We start from the raw sequence: 23090 nt of genomic DNA, 5'->3' as shown, positions 1-23090 counted from the left end.
GATAGGTTGAAAATGCAGCTGAACAAAATTGGGGAAGAAAGTCCTATTTAGCACTACTAAATAAAACAGCAGTTTGTCTAGCTGCAGTAAATCCCTAGATCATGATTTGAGAGTGGCTGGAAACTGTTCTGGAAAATATTCTTACATGCATGCTCTGCAGTTACTCTTTACTCTCTGGTGCTAGAGGCAGGGTAGTGGGTTGAATTGACTCATGGTCTGGCTTGTTAAATCTGTTTTGTTGTGTTATTCACTTAATATACTTTTGATAGTAACATATAGTTAAATAACATATATATAGTAAATATAGCAACACCTACTGATATCTTTAAGTAAATAAAATATTTAAGAAATAAAATGTAGAAGCATCCTGAAAGTAAAGTTTTGGCTTTATGCTGTATGTCACGCTGTTGTTAATTTGTTTTAAGATTAAAGCCAGGATATTACCAAGTGAGCTATGAAGGACAGACACAATACTTAATTCTTGTCTTCTCTGGAGAAAGTCCATTGAAATGGCAGTGTTTTAGTGTTAGATACAAAAATTGAAAGTAAGTATTAATACAGGTCTTAAGCATTTTAAAAAATGCAGTGGAAAGACTTAAGAGATGCTCAGGGTTAGATGTAAACATGAAAATGGATTTTAAAAGATGAAGGTCCTAATGTTTTGGCACTGTTTTAGTCAAATTGCATTGCTTCTAAAGATAGGCTCTTCCTTATTGTCGAAAGAACTCAAGAGGAATGTTTTTCAGAGCATGTAGCTTTTCAGCTTCTCTGGGCCAGGTTGCCAGTTAAAGCACTGGTGACTTGCATGGGAAAGCTTTCAGTGTTTTGCACAGACTAATCCTCTTGTTTCTCATATCAGCCATTGGTATTTCAAAACAATAAGGCAAATAGAAGTCAAACCAGTAGGAGGAAACACCCAGAGACATCATTGTGTTGGCTATGTCTAGCTTCACTGCAGTTAGAAAAAGCTACAAAGTAGAAGAAATTATTTGAAATATGGTGACGGTACTTTTGACATATGGATTGACATAATTGTCTAAAATTATTCTGATGCCAAATGTTTGGATGATTGGATGAAGCAGTCTGCATATGCAGGAGTATTTTTGTAATCACTTTTCAAAGTTTCTTCAGGGATCCAGCCTACTTTGTATCTGTGGTTACACATATGGAAGAGTCAGATCATATCCTTTGAAACATTAGTGAATGGCTGCATTATGTTGGATTTGTGAATGAGTGTGAAAACAGAACTTGAAAGCTTCTTGGTTTGATATTTAGGAGTTTTCAAAGAATGCATCTGCAGACATTGTGCCGTAGGAAATATGGCTTGACCTCCAGAATGCATTGGTGTGAGTTTCAACTACAGAGAGCACAGCAGAGGTGTATAAAACAGTGGGTTACTTCCTGTCCAGTTTCCTACATCAGAAACACAAAATAAGCAGCCAGCTGAAACAATATCAATCATTGCAAGGACTACTCATTCAGAATTCCTACTTTCTGTTCTATCTGTTTGCACTTAAAGTATAGGAAGTTCCAAATTTCAAATCAAGGCTTTCATCTTCTATTTAAAAAAGAAAAAAAAAAAAAATCCTCAGATCTTCTGTAAAGTGATTGGGAAGGCTGTCCGATGTTGGTATTTCAGTTACAGAACTGAAGTTAGTCTTTTGCTGCAGCTGTGTCCACCAAATACAGAAAGGCTTGTCTTTCAAATCCTAATTGCAGTTTAGAACTGATGGGCTAGGCATGGTATAAGAACTAAAATGCATTTTGACTTCTTGCTGTAAGTTACATGATGACTCCACAAGCTCCTGGCTACTTGGAGTTCTGCACTATTTCAGTTTGTGTTTAGGACTGAAACCGTATGGCTTGTGTCTGCTTTGCAGAAAAAACAATTAGGATATGCAAACCCTATATTTGATATTATAGTACTCAACAACATTTTTATGAACAAATTTTGTTTACTGGTAGAATTGTGTTAATTTAGTCTACTGTCTTTTACCACAAATTAATACATAAAACTTAGAATTGGGACATGGAAGTTCTCTTGCATATACCTGTTTTTAATCAGTGTCATATTACATGTTTACAACTATATTAATTTAATTTATAAATTGAAGGGTAATTTTAATAATATGGAGTCTACCTCTTCCCGCTTTTGCAAGTTTTTTCTCTTAATACAATTATACTCAAAGCTTCTATTGTAATTATTTGGTATGACAGCTTTTTTTGTAATTACTGGACTCTCACAAGTGTGCTTTGATTATTTATCAGGAAATACCTCCCTATGAAACAAAAGGAGTGATGAGAGCCAGCTTTTCTTCAAGAGAAGCAGATAATCATACAGCCTTCATTAGAATAAAAACAAATGCCTCAGACAGCACAGAATTTATCATTCTCCCTGTTGAAGTAGAAGTTACAACAGGTTTGTAGAAGAGTGGTTGTTTTTGCTGATTTTGTTTTGTTTTGTGGTTTTGGTTGGGGTTTTTTTTCAGTTATTCAAATTAATTAACCCTTAGTATAATAAAAAATAGTAACTTTTTTTTTTTCCCCCTTGAAGCACCAGGAATCTATTCATCAACAGAAATGCTAGATTTTGGTACACTACGAACACAAGGTAAAGTATTCTTCAGGTCTCAAAGTATTTATAAGGAGTAGGGTGGGGAAGGGAAAGCCCAGTTGTCTTTGTATTGTTCACTTTTTAAAGGACTGATGACAGTGTGTTACAACAGTGTACAGATATATTCACCTGCAAGTATACTTCAAACGTGTACAAGCAAACAGTAGTTTGCACACCTGGTTCTAGGTCTAGTAATAACATCAGTCTCACACAGTTGTACATGACTTAGTCTGAAAACCATTTCAGTTTACTTAGTTTGTGAACTTGTTTTGAAATACTGCCTTACATCTGCATAAGTTTTAATGTTTCCAGACACAAGGAATAGTGAAGGTCTGCAAATTTAATCAAATCTGTTATTTATGAGAAGATTTTTTTCACTTACACATTTGTGCTTAACATTAATTAAATTAATAGTGCTTGGTGAAATAAAATAAATCGGAAAGTTGTAAAACTGAAGGTATCTTTTGGAACTGTAAAAGGGTTTTTTACTGAAGAAAAATAGGATTATACCTTTTCTCAGCTAAGATAGTTTTTGAAGTACTTTTCCTTGCAACTTCTTAAACGTACAAAGATTTTACATGTAAGATTAGTTTCTGCTGGTACATCTTGCAAAATCATTCATTGTAGTATTTTTAGCCTGTTTGTTTCTTAGTGTGCTACAAATGAGAGTAGCTAGCTGAAGCATGTAATACCTACTAATACACAAAAATGCAGTTTTTAAATGTGTCAGTTTCTTAGGACTAGCTATTTAGACTGGCTGTTCTGTCATGTTAGTCTTAACTTTTTAACATTGAGGAGTGGATTTATTTGGGGAACCAGCAAGTGCAGATGACTTTGTATATGTTTCTTATGTTAAAATAGCCTAATAGCCAAATGTGTTTTTTGTTCTTTAACAGATCTGCCAAAAATTTTAAATCTGCATTTATTAAATTCAGGAACAAAAGATGTGCCAATTACGGTAAGCTTTATTTCCTTTCAATTTGAAACTTTTTGTTTGGATTTAGTTTCATAAAAATTGATCATTCACAGGTTTGCTACGCAGTGTTCAGAATTAGAAGCTAGGTGATGTGTGACTGAAAATGTAACTTAAGAGCAAGGCAAATAATTTTTGTGCATGGTAAAATTAATTTGTTTCATAGCCTTCTTTGAACGCTTCGATGCTTTGAACGGCATTTATAGGCTGTGCTGGCAATATCTGAACTTTTGAAAGCTTTTATGCTTGAAAGCAGTAACTCATGTTCACTGAATGAGATTAATGCAGAGTCTGTGAGATTCTTTGTCCTCATCACACACAGATCACATTTACACATCAGTATAAGAAGTGTTTGCCCAACATAATCTTCTAAGATAAGCAAAGAGTAGCTTTCAGGAGCTGACTGTAAAATGACCCTTGTTTTCTTGAGCTTATCTGCTTTGTACCTTGAAATAAGAAAAAAACCCAAACACTCTAGAGCCCTTTCCTTTCTCCATTCTAAGATCTCTGAAGCTGGATGTGAACTGCAGCCAGCTTCAGAATTCTAGAGTTTGGATTTTCTGTCTTCTGGTTTTATTACAGAATGTTGGCTCTAGTCTGGTAGTCCGCCTTTGTTCATTCATACCTTTTTCCTGTGCGATTTTTCTCATTGCCCACTATTTTCTCACTTCTTCCTTCTCCCCTTCCTGTCTTCCTTGTTTTCCAGATTTAGTTGTGTAGCTAGCTTAGCTATACCTTGTCCCAGTGCACTTCAGAAAGTGTTGAAGTGTTGAAAAGAAACCAGAGAAGCCAGAAGAATGACTGAAGGATTGGCAGAGGTTTCTTACTGAGCCCTTGGAGACAATTTGCGTGTTTTTAAAGCTTATAGTTGTAACTATAAGAAACAGTGTTTTCATAGTACAGATCTAGCAAAACCTGGAAACTGAGGCTTAATGAATTTAAAGTAGAAACAGGACATATTTTTAGTAATGAAGGTAACTTTTCACTGTGACAGTAGTCCATTGCAGTGCTTGCTAAGTTGTTGTTCACTAATAATTTCAAGTCAACAGAAACTTACAGTATAGTGCAAACAGAATTTAATTCACTGACTTCCTAATGCTTTATTGCATTTATGAGGTCAGATGATCCTATAAAGTCTCTCCTGGCTTTGTAAGCTATGACCTAGCTTCCGTTGAGGGTTTTTTTTAAAAAAAACCTATATGATTTTTAAAATCAGAAGGTTGGTAAATTTATTATTTTTCCAGCTAGATCTGCATGCCCATTTTCTTAGATTTGACAGGATTTTGGCATAGGGACGGTTTCTCGTGGTTGGAGGCGCTTTTTAAAGTATGTAATATACTTCCAGAGTACAATGCAAGTAACCATGTATTCACACCATCAGTATCAATTCTAATATCTGATAGGATAGTGCCTAATTCATATTCCACTATTTTAAAAAAACCCAAGCCTATCCAATTTTTTTGAATCTGTGGTCTTTACACTGTGGGCTATAAACCATAGATATCAGTCTAATGGAAGGTTATCATTTGATAACCACTAGACATATCATGACAAAACCTTTTCAGATGAATTATTCTTTTACAGTGTATCAGAGTAGTAAATTGGGTATTCTTAAAGCCTTTGGGACTCAATTTTGCAATGAAAAAGTTACCACATCAGTCCAGCCAGATGTGTGCCATTGTGTCACATATGGCACATCAAATCAATTGCTCTTCTCATTAAGGCACAGCTTTGTTGGGAATTTGTAACCTTTCTACCTTCTTAAGGACTGTATGATTTTCTGTTCCTGTGCCAATTAAGGGTTTTCAAACTGGTAAACAAGCATAAAGAATCTTTGGAAGTAACCTGGAGAATAGGTTACTTCTAGGAAAGCTTGAGAAATGGACTTCTGACCCTTTAGAGCTAGAGTTTAAAAGCGGTGAGATAGAGCCGTGTGACAAATTTCATCTTAATGTCAAAAGAAAAGGCCAAGGCTATATTTAGCATATGTTTAAGCTGGGTGTTGGAGGAACTAAATATCTTCAGGTCATCAGTGTGTGAGAGACTGCTAATACTGTTACCAGAGTTGTAGTTGTTCTGCCTTCAAGTATTTAGTCATGCTGTGGTCCAGAAAATTGGTTGAGGAAAATAAGAGCAAGTCACTTGACTTTGTTTTTTAAATTTTAAAACTGCTTATAAAATCTTCCTCATGTTGTAGGATTTGCTCCATTATGGGGAGTATAATGTTTATTTCATGACTGGATGAACTATTGCATTGCTGCAATTATGAAACCATGCTGTCAAAAACCTAGTAAATGTATATTGAAACCTTCCTTTTATCCCTTCTCTAGAATGAAAATTTTGTTTCCTTAAGGCAGTTCAAACCCATTTGATTACTAAAAGTAAAGACACACTTTAGAACTTGAGCTTCTCATCATGTTTGATGCATAAAGAACCAGGAACTTCAGGATAGCCACAGTGAAGCTGAGTTCTGTCAGTTTGAAAACAAATGTGTTTGTATCAGCAGGTATTTAGTTCTGTCCCAACTCATATATTTCAGGGGTTAATTTCTCTTATCAACCTGCAAGAAATAGTTTGCTTCTGCACTATGTTTTCAGTCTTCACATTTGAGTGCATACATCTCCAAGTTGTTTATTCAGTGAGTGTTCGGAATGGTGCTTATGGAGATAGTGAACTTCAGTTAGTTAGCTGTTTCCCTGTTTTAACAGAAGGCCGAGTAATTACTGACAACTGTGTCTGTAAAAGTGAATAAAACAGTAGAGAGGTGTTTCTGCATTAATGGAACCAACCTTCGTCTGCTACCTGTAGCCACAGAGCTTTTCCATCTTGGAGCAGGGTAGCTGTGTCTTTACTATCTGTTAAGCAAAAGTCTACAGCCTGCTCAGTCTTTAGATCAATATACTAGATGTGTGGACAAGATATAACTGAGTTCTAGAGCTTCTAACAGGTAAACAGCATGGAAGAACATGTGCCAGTCTTTAAATCTATACTCTTCACTTTACTGGAATATATGTAGTCTGAGAGTACCTCAGAAGTCTTTCTCAAGAACTGCTCAACAGCACAAAGGTTTTGTTCCTCTCTGTGTCCTTTAGAAATTTAAGGTCTTCATTTTCTGCTCTTATGCTAAATTTTGAATATGTCTTCATAGAGCAGGGTCAGGAATCTTGAATGGGGCATTCTGAGGAAGAGCCGTGTGTTACTGAAGCGTATCTATTTAAAATTGTTCTTTCCCACGGAAGTTGCTGTTAGGAAATTTTCAGAGAAAATTGGTGGTATTAGATTGTTGATGGAACTTGGTTTGCATGTGTTTTCATGTCCCTGTTTGATGAATTTTAATTCAGGACAAGTTTTCTTGAGCTTTAATTGAAATAGGTTGAAATTTGAGGAAAGTAGAGTTGAAAGGATTCCTAAGGATGTTTGTTTTTTCTTTAGTTGTCTTAATTCTATATTTCCCTTTATAGCCTGTAATCAAGCAACAAATGAGAAATGCATTATGTAGTTCAGAAATTTTCAACAGAACAGTGGAAATTACTTCTTTTACTAAATTAATTAGCTGTAGACATTCTGAGTAAATACATATAGATTTGTTACAGTCATGGTTTAAGAGATGCTGTTTTTCTGGCAACAGACTGTCCTGTTGAATATTTCCAATTTGATTTACTAAATGAAATCAACATTATTTCAAACCAGTAATTAAAGAAAGCATTTTGCATGAAACTAGCTTCTAGAAATGGTTAACCTTTCTGTCATACAGAAGTTGTGAACTTCATCACTTCTTTGCTTTCATCTGCTTTAAGGGGGTTCTTTTTTTTAAAGACACATCAAGATTTCAGTTTTGTAGTGAGGATTTCCTTAGAAGAAAATTGAGATAATTAATAATTGATTCATGAGGACAAATAGCAAATATCTGCACCATGTGTATTCAGGTGGTGGACAAAGGTCAGTACTATAAATCCAAAATACAAAACTTCTGGTTGAATTAGCAGAGATTATTTATTAGCTGCTAGACCAGTGCTACGTTTTTCCTCTAAGGATCATGTGGTCTGCAGAACTTAGTTATGTATGCACAATTTTATGACTTTAATTTACAGTCAAGAATAGCTTAGCTTGGAAGAACCGTAATTGGTTTGTAGCACTAGCTGTGTGCCTTGCTCCTCTCTGGCCAAGAAAGGCTCAGCTGCTTGTGAAGCAGGTGCTAAACCGCTGCAGCCCAGCATAAGGTAAACCAGCACTCATTTCAGTTTCCTTAATACAGCATCCTGTAATTTGCTGTGGCTTAACAGCTGCTATGTGAGCAGCTGAGCTGTTCTTAGAGCAGAAGACAGCTGGGGAGGAAGAATCATGGCAGCCATCCTAATTTTAAGCAAAACAAGAATAAGAGCCTTTAAATGCTCCATGCCCAGTTTCTCTCTATGGAATTTAGAATAGAGAGTTTGCTAGCAACCTTACAAAATCTTAGATGATGATGTGGAATCCCTAATCCTGCTGCATAGCAAAGATTACCTCTACAAATCAGCTCTGACTAATAATTGACACAACAGTTATCCCTGTAATGCCCAATTTACCTTTTCCGTTTAGTTTAAACCAGTAATCTTCAGATGTAAAAGGTAACCTTGTAAAATGTTAGTGTAGAACAAGTGTCATCTCAGATTTGCAAAACTGTTCTCTCTCTAGTTAGTAATCTTTCTTCTCTGTAGCAGCTCTGCAGACTTAGATGGGATCAGAGGCAAGGTAGATGTGTGTATCATCACTGATAGTTGCACAAGTCAGTTGATAGCTTTCTTAGTGAGTGCCCCAGGAACAAATAGTCTAGCTATGGTAACCTTGCAGCATTAAGAGTAAAAAATAAATCTTAATTTAAATAAAGCTTGTTTTCTATTCTATTAACATGTTTCTGGCCATACTGTCACTTAATTTAACATCCCCAAGGAGCATTCTCTGTTGCCCCCTTTCCTGAATACTGACCGAGTAATTTGCAGTACCTGAAAAAAAATTCTAAACCAGCTTCATAAGATGCTTTTGTTATAAGGAAGACAGACCTGCAAAAACTTGGACAGAACTAGTTGCACTTGTGTCATTGTGAAAGGTATGTGAAAGCTGCACTGCATGTTAGCAATGATGAATTACAGGTGCTTCATATTTTGATTGTTTGCAGAGTGTTAGACCTACACCACAGAATGAAGCTATAACAGTACATTTCAAGCCAGTAACGTTAAAAGCCTCTGAAAGTAAATATACCAAAGTTGCAAGTATTAGCTTTGATGGTAAGTAGTACTCCTCTCTTCTTAGAACTTTTCAAGTGCTTCTGAAAATGTACTGAAGCTTCATTAATTATTTTCACTCTTTTAACAAAATGCTCTTTGTAATTTCGAGAAGGAAATGGAATTTTCCTATCTGGAAAAGGCTTATGGTTCTTTTAAACTTCAATTATTTCTAAAAGTATTGTCTCTGTTCATGATTGGCAAGTAACTTAGAGTGATAAGAAGGTATTCTTAATTTTTCTAATAAACATAACAGTATTCTTGTGTTAAGACACTGATTATTTAAATGTATATGTGGTCTAAAAAGGCATTTGTTTTTGAGAAATTCTAATAAACCATGTAACGAGTACAAGTTACTCCTGGAAAGATTCCAATTAGGCAGAAGAGAAAAAAATTTCACAATAACCATCCATTGGAATAATCTCCCTAGCAAGGGGTGGATTCCCCACTATTGGACACTTAAAATACATCTGGTCAGAGTGCTCAGCCATGTTGTTTAGACTGTGCTTCTGCCAGGAAAGGATGGACCAGATGATCCATGGGGCCCCCTCCAACCTGGTATTCCATAGTGTGACTGCAAATACTGTACTGACATTTTGTAGAAAGGCACCTCCATTTTTATAGAGATTTTAATCAACTGTCAGAATGGTGGTAACTACTCATATGTTACTGGTTTAAAACGCTAATTGATGCTGTCTGTCTTCCTGGATTGCTTAAAAATGGAACCTTACAGATGCAATACTTGTGACAGACATAATTTTAGAAGTTGTATGGAAAAAAAGGAGAGGATTGATTTTTATTATCATTTAGTGATTAGTACTTTAGATATTTAATAGCTTACACTTTGTAAGATGAGTGAAGTATGTTTTAGCCTATAAATAAATCCAGAAATAGCTGAACTCTGTCAGCCTGAGGTCATAATATGTTCAGGTTTTGAAACTGGTAGGGTTTTTTATATGAGGACCTCCTGCCTAACATATGGTGCGTCTTGGAAGGAATTGTAGTTCTTGGAAAAATACCTACTCAAGCTGCTTAATGTGTTTAAGGAATTGACTCGGTGAATTCTTATCAGTGAAGCAGCCAGCCCTAAATATTTGCAGTTTCAGCTGTCCAAATACATGCAGAGGGGCTTCAGGGGCTTGGTGGTTTCTCTTAACTAGTATTTGAATCCTTTGACTTTTCTGACACTGTTGCTATCAGGCTGACATTACTTGACCTGTGATCTTAGAGCAGACCTGTGAGCATCATTCTTGGTGCTTGTGTGATTTGGGTTCTTACATGATTCTGCTTCTATTTCTGTAAAGTTTAGCTTGTCTTTTATTTCTTTGTTACTAAGATGTTGTTGTGTTTCTGGCCCAAAGCTCCTCTCGATGTGTAGCTCTAAATGGGTAGCCCAACAATCTGAAGCTTCTGTTAGTGGAGGGATAGATGTATTCCATACTCCTAGTGGGGAGTTCAGATCATCTGGGATCCAAATTATCCTCGGGAAATGTTCAAGTTAGCTATATGACAGGAACAACTAGGCTTCCCTATCGCAGATAAGCTTACTAAATCAGGGAGGTAATCTAACTAGTCTTAAATGGGAAAAATACAGGAATCAGATGCCTTGCTTCATAGGCTTTACACCATACCAGTTACTTATTGATATTTTCTTAAGATCCGTTTTTGTCCTTCCATGATATTACGTTTCTGAGCTAGCCCTGTGCTTTTATTCTTCCACTCATTCTAGTCTAACCTACTAGATCATTTTTTTGTCTGCTTTATCAAACTTCTTACATTCTTGTGTGTACAGCATCAAAAGCAAAAAAAGCATCACAGTCTTCTGGGAAAATAACTGTTAAAGCGAAAGAGAAGAGCTACTCCAAACTTGAAATACCGTATCAAGCAGAAGTGTTGGATGGGTAAGCTTACAGTAACTGAACATAAAACAGTTCAAAACCTAAATGCTGTAAATTAACAGGGAATTTAGGCTTTTTTGAGGGGGAGTGGGATATAAAGAGGTGATACCCAAACTTTCCGAATCTGGAGCTCATTTAGAACTACAATTACTTGTCTGAATTTTTCTGTTTTTAAATAAGTAGATGAGGTAGTCTTAGCAACTGTTTTCAAAGCTTGAGTTCAAATTGTTCGAAGGGAGTTGTTTTTCAAAGCAGCTGAAGGCTGCAGATGAGACATTTTAAAAATGCAGTATTGGAAATTTTTCTGGTTTTGCATTTGCTGTTCTCTAGCTGTACGAGTAAGGGTAGAGAAAATATTTTTGATTTTAAGCAAAATTTTGAAAGAACTGTCAGTGTTTCTTTGGTTTTTGTTATTTGTCGACTTTAAAAACATTTTTGAAATGGGGTGCTACTTTATCAACAAAACTGAGAGAGTATTTTAAAGGCAAACAAGCTAAACCTTACCTATCAGAACTCTTGTGCTACAGATACTTGATTTCGTTAATAAGAAATATGCATGACTTGCAAACTATCTTAATACTTCAGCACTTCTTTTATACTGATTTACATGTTTTCTTATCTCATTTGAATTACTTAATTATCAAAGTCCCTGTAGTGCTAATAACATAGCTTCAACATGCATTGAGCTGTGTACCTTTTTTGCTGTTTGAATTGATGAATTCTTGTCTTTGTGTAAAGAAAACACTTTATATTGGAGGAAAATCTTTATTTCCTTACACTGTTTTCTTCTAATAGATATTTAGGATTTGATCATGCTGCCACACTCTTTCACATCCGTGACAGTGCTGCTGATTCTGTGGAAAGACTGATCTATCTAACAAACACATTCAGTTTTGCAGTCCTTATACATGATGTTGTCTTACCAGAAGAAGCAAAACCAATGTTTAAAGTAAGTCTCATTTCAGTGAATACTTTTACGAAATAGTAAATGCTTAAAATGTGGTGCACTTAGTTCAATTATAACATTGATCTTCATTGTTCATTGATCTAGGTCCAGAACTTCAGTAAACCAGTCTTAATTCCACCTAATGAATCCAGATATATTTTTACACTTCATTTTATGCCTTCCACATCATCTGTTCACATAGATAACAATATCCTACTTATCACCAATGCTTCTAAATTTCACCTACCTGTCCGAGCATACACAGGATTTCTAGATGTAAGTATTTTGCTTTTTTCTAGCTACTTCAGTCTAACTGGAGGCAGCCTTCCTAGGACTCTTTGATTCTTTTTTTTCTGTTTCAGTTACTGATGAAAAATTCTTTTTTGTTCCCTTCAGTTTTGCATAGAAAATGTGTAGAATTTTGAGCTTGTCGCGATGCACTTGTATTAGACTTAATGCATTGTTTGATGAGCTTAGAGTTGGATCACACTTTATGTTTAACTCATTCTAAAATACTTTTATCAATCTTTCTAGTACTTTGTACTGTCTCCAAAAACTGAGGACCGGTTTATAGATTTTGGCATATTGAGTGCAACGGAAGCTACCAGCATTTTATTTGCAGTCATCAACAGCAATCCAATAGAGGTAAGGGTGGATTTATTTTTATTTTATCTTTTAAAAAGTTTACCTCAGTGTTGTTACTGAAAAGAGTACCTTTTGTTCTTTTTAAGCTGGCTATAAAAAGCTGGCATATTATAGGGGATGGTTTGGCCGTAGAACTTCTAACAACCGAAAAGGGAAACAGAACAACTATAATTGCAAACCACCATGAACTACAAAATGCTACTGCATCTGATCAGTCCTCAGTAAGTAATCCTTTGAATCCATTGCTCACAGCTAGATTTAGGTGGGGAGAAAAAAGAGAGAACCTCTGCTACTTCTTGCAGTTTCACTTTAGGCAGGGCAGAGGTAAGAATTCTTAATTTTTTTCTGAATGTAAATATGATAAAGCATGTAGATTTTCTAAATTTATTTTAGGAAGCAATAGTGTATTCGAACTGGCTAGATTTTGAAAGGGGTAAACTTCAGAAGCAGCAGTCTTCATGCCCTCAGATAATGCTCATTATTCATCAGAGTGGAAATCTTATCTGTTCCTTGTTGTGATAATCTTTGTGTCAGTCACTTATGTGTGTGATTTTTTTGAGTGCCAGTGACAATGCTTTTAAATGGATTTTGAGTCAGTTTAAAGGAATCAGAGGATGTTGGGTATGTTTTTTAGTGAAATTTCTTTCCATTTGAAGGAATACAATGGATGACCCTTTTTCCTACCATTTACAGGTGATCCTGGCATCGGGCTATTATGCAGTGTTCAGAGTAAATCTAATAGCAAAAGAACTTGAAGGAATTCATGATGGAGCTGTGCAAATCACAACAGATTACGAGGTATATTTACTGTATATTCATGGGTGTTGCCCAAAAATATGTTTAGTCTTTAAGTGTGAAGTTTTAGTAGTTGAATTAGTGGACAGGTTATACAGTCTGGGAGAAGCTGAGGTTGGAAGGGAACTCTGGAGGTCAGGTTATCTTTGCAAGTTAACCCTGCATCATGTAACAGTATGCTTTCATTATGATTTTCATCTGGCTTTCAGAAATAACCATTGAAATCTGACTTACTGCTTTGCAGTCTGGGTTTTTCAATAACATGACACCCTCAAAGCATCAATGCATGGATCTTTGGGCATAACACATTCTGACAATGTTCTTTTCGGTACATTATCAGTTACTTATCTGCGGTTTTAAGCTTTTTTTAATGTGTCTGTAAATATATATGTGACCCTTCAGTTATAGAGTCTGAAGCATTTAATTTTCTTGCTTGTTCTTAAAAGTTATTCTACTTGTATTGATACTTAAATAATAAGAAGAAAGAATCTCATTGCCATTCCTTCCACAGTACTTTTTCTCTGTGTGTTAAGGTCTTACCATGACTTCCTAATGTTTTTTGAGAATTTGTGTGTGTATCTCCATCCCTCTTACTCATTTACTTTGAAGAGGTTACCCTCCTATTTTCCAACAAAGTGAACCCTATATAATGCCCTACTAGAGAGTTTATATTTTAACTATGCTTTGTGTTCCATGTAGAATGGTGCTAAGGATGTATGGGTGACAGTATGGAGTGACTGGAATGTGATGATGTGTTGAAATCTTAACTTACATCTCCATGTTTTAAATGTTTATATAATCTTAGGCTACATTAATTGCAGAATTTCAGGGTTTGGGGTTTTTTTCTATGCAGTTTAGAAGTGGAAAAGATGTTCAAAGTCTGGAATGTAAGTATTCATTTCTAAATTTTTCATGTTCCTTTTTTTTTGTCCAGATTTTAACTATACCAGTGAAGGCAGTGATTGCTGTAGGCTCATTGACCTGCTCCCCAAAACATATTTTTCTTCCACCTTCTTTTCCGGTAAGAGAGCTGGGTCATATCGTTAAATGTTTTCTTGCTGTGTTATTAATTCATCTGTCCTTTTCAAGGGAGACCATTGTCCTGAGTTGTTGTATGTCAGAGTGCTGGAGAGATTGTGCTATTGAACTGTTAGGTTTTAGTTTGTCATTATTTTGGGGATTGGTTTTGTTTTTTTATTTTCCCCCACGTGTTTCAAGCACAGGTTACCCCTGCATCTCCTTTACAGCCCACTTGAATGGGATCTTGGAATATTGATATGATCCCAAACGTGATTATTTGCAGCTTCATTCTACTGTAACTGTGGTCACTTAGTTATTACCAATTCACATTTGTTGGCACTAAGAGTAAGAGAGATGAAATCGTGCAAATGCTTTCTCGAAACTGCTAAAGTTTTATACCAAAGGCAACAGAGGCAACAAAGTCAGATAACGAACAGATACTTTAGTATAAGGAGTCCTTGATCTCTGTGGGAGCGCTGTTGTGCTCTTTTCACACTGAAAGTAGATCTTCTGAAGGGTACATGGTCGAGTACATGAACAGGAAAGCAAGAAAGCTGTGTGGGTCTGCAGCTCTCTGTGGAAATATGTAATGGCTGTTTTCATCCCTGCTCCTGCAGTAGTGTTTATCCAGTGAGTGCTGAAAGCAGTTCCTTTGCTCAGGGCAGACCCAAGCAGCAAGATATTAGCCATGTAATACTTTCTCCTCACTTGGCGTTCAGAATAACCACAGAAGCATGGGCAGTCAAGGCATATGGACTTTGCAATTTGTATTCTGTTGAAGTCTGAACTTGATGTGACTTCCTGATAAAGAATGCAATATAATGGAGAAATCATAGGATAGAGTTTTAAAACTGGGGGGGGAAGGAGCAAAAGGAGATAGAGATGGCAATTTTCTGAAAGGATGAAACTAACTCCATGCATATTGTGTTTCAAGTTTTTTGTGGGATTTGTTTCCTTGGGTGTCCTGCATAGAATCAATCTGTTGTAGAGCAATGTGTGTTCTTACCTCTTCTTCTGATTGCTCCTTAGTATCTCCTGCTTACCTTGCAATTTGTATATTCTTACATAGTAATTTTTCACTGGCAGTTTATCAAATGTTTTACTGCATGTCAAATAAATGATAACTTTTTTGAAAAGTAATAGTTATCAAATAAATGATAACTTTTTTGAAAAGTAATGGAATAGGTGTCATCAGAGGAAGATAGGGCAGACAGCAGGACTTCAGTGAATGTTTGCTACGTTTGCGTCATTATTCATTCCATTTCCCTTCTGATCTCCTATGTCACAAATTGTTCTGAAGTCTTGAGATGAACCATTCATGCCTACAGTTGCAAAAATCACTGGTTATTTTTCATCTTTAGGATGCATATTTTCTATTTGACTATATGGCCTCACCATTATATGGGTATTTTTACTCTGAGTGCCATATTTTTAACTTCATCTATGAACTGCCGCAAAAGCTTTTTATAAGCTGAATTAACTTAAAGGTCCATTTCCCCTTCACCACAGATAAGGCAATTTTTATATTCTGTATCCTAATTTATTAGGATTGTTAGGAATTATTAGAATGATGTATTCCTGTCAAGTTCATTGTCCCTCTTGAGTGCCACATTAAAGTATTTTGTCCCATTTTGGGCCATAGAGAGGTCTTGGCCAGCTTGATTTTTTTTTCCTTGTTAATTTTGCTTTGTTTTGTTTTGGCAGGTGCTATTTCTTATAGTACCTGTGTTTCTCAGCCTCTAAGGCATAGCTTCCTTGCTGTCATCATTTTTTTCTCTTCCCTAGATTGCTGTGATTTTTATTGTCTTCATGCTTTTTCTGGTGATGTTTTCACATGATAATTCATTCAGGTGACATTTGGCCTCTTGCATTTTGTTTGGAAGTATAGATTCAGACATAATAACCTTTGACAAGATTCTAGACTGTTTCCTGTGTTCAAGCCCCAAGCTTTTCAGAGTAGTCAGCTTCACTTACTGCTTCCATTAGTTGATGACTTAGCTCTTTTGATATTTGACAACATTGACACCAGGCTTACTTGTATTTTTTCTTGGATTGATTTCAAACTAAACTTGTGCTCACTGAATTCATGATACTCTTGCATCTAGTTATTCTGTAATGCCTCCATTACTTATGAAAATAAGCTTAAAATAGCATCAGTTCTTCTTGTTTTCAGTGTTTGGTAGAGAAATTTGACATCTACACCATCCAGGAATAACTTGGTGCTACTATTTTAGTAACACTTGCTTTTCAGTTCATACCTAGGATGTAATTCTCTTGCAGCTGTCTGGTTGCCAGTAATGTCTGTCTCTGTTTATAATTTTACTGTATTTGCACCTAAGTCTGATTCTGGCGGTCCGTTGAAGTTTGTCAGCAATACACAGACAGTGTATACAGGCCTTGTAAAGGTGTGGGTTTTGATTTAAACAAATCTTACCTGTCTTGACTTCTGCTTCATAGTCTCATCTTCAGTTCACAGTGCTACCTCTCAGCTCTTCCCTGATCAAAGCTCATCTTTGAGGGCCTGTATGCTAAAAGACCTTGTTCTGTTTTTCTTACAGCTGATGGGTAAAGCTGTCTTTCCTTATCTGTTGTTTCGTGTGTAAATGCTACATAAGGGTCTCAGTAAAATGTTGTTTATTTGTTCTACAGAGTTTAACAAACCTGTATCTTGCCCAGTTGATGGCAGTTTGTTACTCATAGGATTCCACAGATGAAGATGTACCTCCTATTCAGTTTAACAGGACTGTATTGTTTAGGGATTTGTAATTTCTTTCCCTCCGCAGTTGTTACTATTGCAAGTGTTACAGTATGTGACTATTTCCTATTCCTGTTGAGCCTGCAAAAGTTCCATCTCTCTCATGTCTCCATTTCAGTCCTTACTACAGAGAAACTTTTTAAAAGCTGAAAGTGTTGGTTTAAGGGGAATATTAAAACATTTAGTCATGTTCATTAGAAGATAGCCTTGGGTAGTTATATTTGCTCATATTATTATTTTATATAAATCTGAAGTCTCACCACCAGTCCTGAGTTGCACATTTCTTCTGTTTGTTTTGGTATTTATTAGTTGTTTAGTCTGTACTTGTCAGATTGGGTTGTTTGAAGTAAAGTGTAAAATGTGACCATGGAACAATTGGTTTATAATTGAGGGCAGGGGGAGAGCTTGACCACTGCGATGATTCTGATCATGACAAACGACTGAACTACATGTTCTGTGCTTAAAAGGTAAAATAACGTTTGGCTCAGTAAAGGAGGCAAGGTGTAAAGGTGTGGAGAAAAAAACTTGCACTGTTTTCTTCTTAAATGTTGTAATTTTGGTGTCTGGTATCTTAATCACATTGGGAGCAGGAAGAAGGGTTGTATCTGTGTTTAAATGCCCTCTGTCACCTGTAGTGTTTGTAATCCACAGCTTCCCTTTAATATTCCTTTCAGATTATTTCTAATTATTAGCAAGTTTTCTCTTGCCTTTCCTTTTCTGGTACTCTTTTTAACATGATGTGATTAAGGAGGACTGTTTTCCTAGCTCCTCAAGATTCTTAAGGTACTCTTAATTTTCAGGAAGGGATGAACTGTGTTTGGAAGCAGATGGAGGAAAGAATATAATTTCACAGAAATTTATTACCTTGAAATGTTGCAAGTGGCATTTTTTAAGATAGCATAGTTAAAAATCTCGATTTAACATTTCAGCGCTGCTGTGGTCTTTGCCAGCCTGCATAAATAAATACATATGCTAGGGAAAATGCTTATCCTGAACACTTCTTTCCTCTCTTGTTTTCTTTAGGGGAAAGTAGTTCATCAGAGCCTGAACGTTATGAACTCCTTTTCTCAGAAAGTGAAAATACAGCACATACGGTCCCTGTCGGAAGACGTAAGGTTTTCTTATAAGAGGCTAAGAAGTAATAAAGAAGATTTAGAACCAGGGAAAAAATCAAAGGTTTGTATATGCCTCATTTCTAAATGTTTATAAGATCTCTTTTCTATATAACACATTTAAAATTTTTGTGATCATCAGAAACCTTCTTTCTTTTTTTCTTTGGTCATTTGATTTACTGTGCTGTTTATTGATCTTCTCTTACTTGTTTTGCAGATTGCAAATATTTATTTTGATCCTGGTGCACAATGTGGAGATCGTTGTTATGTAGGATTGCCTTTTCTAACTAAATGTAAGTAGTGTTCAACTTCATAATTAAAATAATTTAAAATAAGTTTTGTCCTTAAGCATTGATGTTACTTGAGGAGTTTAAAAAACACATTATTTCTTACAGCGGAATCTAAAGTTCAGCACAGCATAGCAATGCAAGAAGATGCATGGGATTCCGACTGGGATTTGCATGAGAACTTATTCAAAGAATGGACAGAAATAAAAGAGAACTCAAGCCATAGGTAAGTATTTTATCCCTGTTATTTTCTCTCTGGATAGTTCTGTTATGTGTACTCTTCTAAATACAAGGTTTCTTAATACCTTGTATTTCTGAAATACCTTAATACAAGGTTTCTTTTTCTTTCTGCTCTTTGAGAAGGAGCCAAGGAAGGAATTGCTTGGCCTTCTCTGCAGAACTTCCAAAGAGAGCATTTTAAAATTAAAAAAGCAGTAGTAATTTCTTCAAATCAAACACAAGACTGAAAGTTACTATTCACAAGAGTTTACTGCAATTTTTGAAAAGATGGCAAGAGCAAAGTGGTCTTCACTCTGCAAAAATTTCCAAAATCAGATTCTGTTGTTTGTGCAGTATCCCTGCTTAAACTTTTTTAGAATTTCTCTGTCTGTACTGAGGTTATTGCATTCAGTCAAATAGAAAATTGTCTTGTACTTTATCTTGAGATTTGCTGAATGGAAGATGATAAGTGGTTGCTACTTAATAGTTAGAAAAAGTTAAACTCCATAGGCTGCTACATACCTTTTAAACATATGCCTTCTCATACATAAAGTTGATTTAATCTCCAAGAAACACAAGTTAATCTTAACAGCAAGTGCATGTGTCTTTTGTGATGACAGCATCCAGACTGCCATTTCAGAAAAGGTATGTGAAGAAGCAAAGTGTCTGTATGCAACAAAAAAGAGCAACAAAAGCATGTCCTCTCTTATCACTTCTTTGTTACATAATGTGGAGTGCTTGTAGGAGAATGGGACCCAAGTCTGTTGTAGAAGGTGGTTAGTAGCATTATAACAAATCATATATTAAGATACATTAATATATCTTAATAGCGAAGAACTTCTTTCAGCAATAGAAATAGTGGCTCTCACAGTGTGACTAGTTCAGGTTTCTTTTAGATTTATTAGGAATATAGGCACAGAGACTGTGTATCCATTGCATCTAGAGTATACATACGGATTTAATGTACATCACTCGTGCAAGGAAGAATACATTTTCTGGACAGTGGATGTCTGGGTGCTGTATTGGAGTTTTTCCTTTCTTTATCTTTATACCTTCGTAAATCATCAGATATGTTTTGGGTTATTTTTCCTACTAATCTGAATCCGTTATATTCTCAAAATCTGTTTCTGCAGTAGGTGTAGCTCTTCCTGCTATTCTTAAACTAATATTGTTTTCAGGGTGCTTTTAAGCCCTCTGGTTTTTCCAGGCTTTTCTGTTTTAGTCCTTTAAAGTAAGTTTTACAACTGTTTCTTCAGACTGAGTGCTGTATTTGAAGTAGACACAGATCTTCAGAAGGATGTCCGGTTGAAAATCACAGCAGAAATGGCCTGGCCTTCCATCCTTATTTCACCACGCTATCTAAACTTCCCTCTCACCAACACAAACAACTCATCAGTAAGTTATTTTGGTGATAATATCATTTTAATAAGTATTTCTGATCACATTAATTCCAATATAATCTTTTTTAAAATGGTGTTTCTGAATAGGAAGAAGAAATTTTTCTAGAAAATCCAGCCGATGTTCCTGTGTATGTTCAGTTTCTTCCTGTAGCTCTGTATTCCAACCCATCCAGTTTTGTTGATAAGCTGTTAGAACGGTAAGTATTGTTGTGGAGTCCTTGGGGTGCTCTCACTCTGTAGCAAAATGCTTTTTACCAAAAAATGCATGCATGATTTGGCAGTTTTGTTGGTAGTTACAGTGTTGGCCACTTCTAGAAACTGAATCATGAGGCCAGTTGAGAGCTGAATCTATTGCCATTGACCACACATCTGTATTTTTTGTAGAGCTAAATTGTGTTTACATTTCTTTCCTTACTTGATGTACAAGGGGAGAAACGGAAAAATAAAGCCTAATTATTCTTTCAGCTGCATATTGAATTTTACCATAGATTCTTGATTTGTGCTAAAATCTCTAAGTGCAAGTGTGTCACCATCTTCCCTGATCTGGGAGAAAGAAAAAAATTACAATTTTTTTTCAGGTTTAATTTGAGTAAACCATCTAATTTCAATCAGAGGACTCTAGAGTTCCAGGTCTTCAGAAATTGTGTAAGTATTTCAATACATTCTTTATAATTTTAAATTTAGTTATTCCAATGTTTTCACAAGAGTTCATAAGCCATACATGTCTTCAAGTTTCATTATTACTGTGTAAAATGTGATGCCTCTCTTGGATATTTTCAGGAAATTGGGAAAAGTAATATTTCTTCAAATGTAACAAATAAAGTGTCACTTTTTCTATGTGCTTATAATACAACTGCAGAAGTTATAGGAAAACTGCTTTTACTTGTTCTCTTACTGACAGAGGATTATTCAGGATAGTGGTTACTAGTACTAAAACTAGCAAAATATTGAGTTTTCCATTGGTTTGTTGGTTATTTTAAGTGTTTTAAGTTTTGTGGATCATCATACGCCTTTTCATATAGAGCATGCCAAATCCCAAGCACTTCTTTTGTCCTCTGGCTTTTCCCCTGCATTTGCAGTTTGTTCAGTGTCTAAAGTCAAACGTCAGACTTAGCAAAATACACTTTTTTGGGTATTTCTGTTTTGTTTGCTTTTTCCCCTTAAAACATTTTTAGAATATATAAACAACGGAAAATTTTGAGGAGAGAAAATATTCCATAATGACCTAAAGCTAATTTAGTATTTAAAATATATATGTAAGAACTTTTGAACGCTTTCTTCTACTAGAACTTTGTGAATCTGCATGGATGTAGTTTAGGTCAGTTCTGTTCTGTCATGTTGTTCTACTTCTCCATGAACAGAAACAGTTTACTAATTAGTAGGCAAATTCATGTGCTGTCAGAGCTTCTGGTTAAGAAAACACTATGTCATTGGATAGTACATTTATTTATGGCAAGACCAATTTTTTAGCTTAAATAATACCATTCCTAGCAAATATATGTAAAGTGCTGCTTTGTTTTCTCTACTTTCTTAAGGTCCAACCACTGCAGACCACCCTGGGACTTACAAAGGGAGTGGCTCGTCATTCTGTTTTAAGCCTAATATTAAAACCTGGTGAGAGAAAGTCTGTCAAAGTAAAGTTCACTCCAGTTCTTAATAAAACTGTTTCATCATTGATTGTTATCAGGTAAGACAGATATTTCCAAAATGAATATGAGTTTTTCTGATGTTTGTTATTTATATGTAAGATCATACTTATGGTCAACTGTCAAGAAACTATTGCTTTTACAAGAAAAATTGTAGAATCCTATATGTCTGCAGAAAGATTTAATTTAAATGTAATTGTGACGTCATACAGTTGTTAAACTGTGTTCAGTACTTATTCAGTAATACAAACGTATGATCCACTCTTATCAGAGAATCGCAGAAGGGTTTGGGCTGGAAGGGACCTTTCAAGGTCATTAGTCCAACACCACTGCAGTGAGCAGGGACATCTTCAGCTTGCTCAAAGCAATGTCAGACCTGAGTCCCCTGGACTCACTCCAGAAGGTTGATATCCTTCCTGTCCTGGCACCCCAGAGCTGGATGCAGTACTCCAGGTTGGGATCTCACAAGAGCAGAGGGGCACAGTCACCTCCCTTGACCTGCTGGCCATTGTGCTTTTGAGGCAGCCCAGGACATGGTTGGCTCTGGGGGCTTCAAACGCATATTGCCAGCTTATGTCCAGCTTTTCGTCCACTAATACCTGGAGACTTGATTTCTTAAGTACATACTACACTGTCTTGAAAGTAGAGAAACCAGTTACTGGTGCCATTTGCAAGATCACGCTACAATATAAGTTCAGTCTTTACTAACGAGCTCTGAATAACTATTCCACTTTCGTATCAGGTGCAATGCATTAATAAGAGATGCAACTTTGAACTAGTATTTCATTTGTATATGCTGTGATTTCTTAGGCCTTTTGTCGTGCAAACACTATGGTTGAGACCCCCACTATTTACTTCCATGTTGTGGGGAATTATCTGTGGAACTGGTTTTATTTTTGTTCTCCAGATTTGGGATATAACTTCATAGTCTGTAGAGAAGCCTTTATGAATGTTTCCCTCTTTTTTTGTTCACAGAAATAATTTGACTGTAATAGATGCCATAATGGTACAAGGACAAGGAACAACTGAGAGCTTGAAGATTGCAGGCAAACCTCCTGGTCCGGGAAGTTCTTTACGCTTTAAAATCACAGAAGCATTATTAAAAGACTGTTCAGAAAGTGAGTGCTTCTTGAACTACTATGCAGAACAGAAAAGAAATTATACTTTACATGTAAAACTTTAAATATGTGGAAATATTTTCCCCCTGTTGTAGTGCCCCAGAAATGTCTTTCCTTTAAATACGTTAAAATTGCTAATTTATTTAGGCAGAATATTAAATATGTCTTTCATTTTAACATGAAAATTAGGAAAGATAAAACAGAAGCCCTTTGTCCGTTAAAATGCAAGACAGAGAAGATGAAGATCCTGATATATTTATTAGTATAATCTCTAATTCTTAAATTTAAGACAAACTGGATCACAGGCACAACTTCTGTGTATTTTTTTATTTCTCACACCTTCAGAATCTTTAAGCACATAGCCAACAGGGAAAAAAGTCAGGTATGTTCCTTGATGAAAA

The 23090-nt window shown here is 35.8% G+C and overlaps 1 protein-coding gene across 1 annotated transcript in view; it reads left to right on the top strand.

The window, feature by feature from the left end:
• Window positions 1–23090, top strand: part of TMEM131 (transmembrane protein 131) — a 93421-nt gene that overhangs the window by 49684 nt on the left and 20647 nt on the right. Inside the window, exons 9-27 of the mRNA XM_027899127.1 lie at window positions 2269–2419; window positions 2555–2611; window positions 3511–3572; window positions 8743–8851; window positions 10641–10749; window positions 11542–11695; window positions 11798–11968; window positions 12227–12337; window positions 12424–12558; window positions 13031–13135; window positions 14067–14153; window positions 17931–18083; window positions 18237–18312; window positions 18415–18532; window positions 19782–19920; window positions 20013–20122; window positions 20504–20570; window positions 21461–21612; window positions 22547–22689. Of these exons, the coding sequence (XP_027754928.1) occupies window positions 2269–2419; window positions 2555–2611; window positions 3511–3572; window positions 8743–8851; window positions 10641–10749; window positions 11542–11695; window positions 11798–11968; window positions 12227–12337; window positions 12424–12558; window positions 13031–13135; window positions 14067–14153; window positions 17931–18083; window positions 18237–18312; window positions 18415–18532; window positions 19782–19920; window positions 20013–20122; window positions 20504–20570; window positions 21461–21612; window positions 22547–22689 (2209 nt within the window). The remainder of the gene's footprint in view (window positions 1–2268; window positions 2420–2554; window positions 2612–3510; window positions 3573–8742; window positions 8852–10640; window positions 10750–11541; window positions 11696–11797; window positions 11969–12226; window positions 12338–12423; window positions 12559–13030; window positions 13136–14066; window positions 14154–17930; window positions 18084–18236; window positions 18313–18414; window positions 18533–19781; window positions 19921–20012; window positions 20123–20503; window positions 20571–21460; window positions 21613–22546; window positions 22690–23090) is intronic.

Source organism: Empidonax traillii, unplaced genomic scaffold (genome assembly GCF_003031625.1).
Source record: "Empidonax traillii isolate 1590-97213 ecotype Southwest subspecies unplaced genomic scaffold, ASM303162v1 scaffold645:size365152, whole genome shotgun sequence".
NCBI classification, from domain to species: Eukaryota; Metazoa; Chordata; class Aves; order Passeriformes; family Tyrannidae; genus Empidonax; species Empidonax traillii.
Note: the sequence above shows the minus strand (reverse complement) of the source record. Positions and strands in the feature narration are given on the sequence as shown.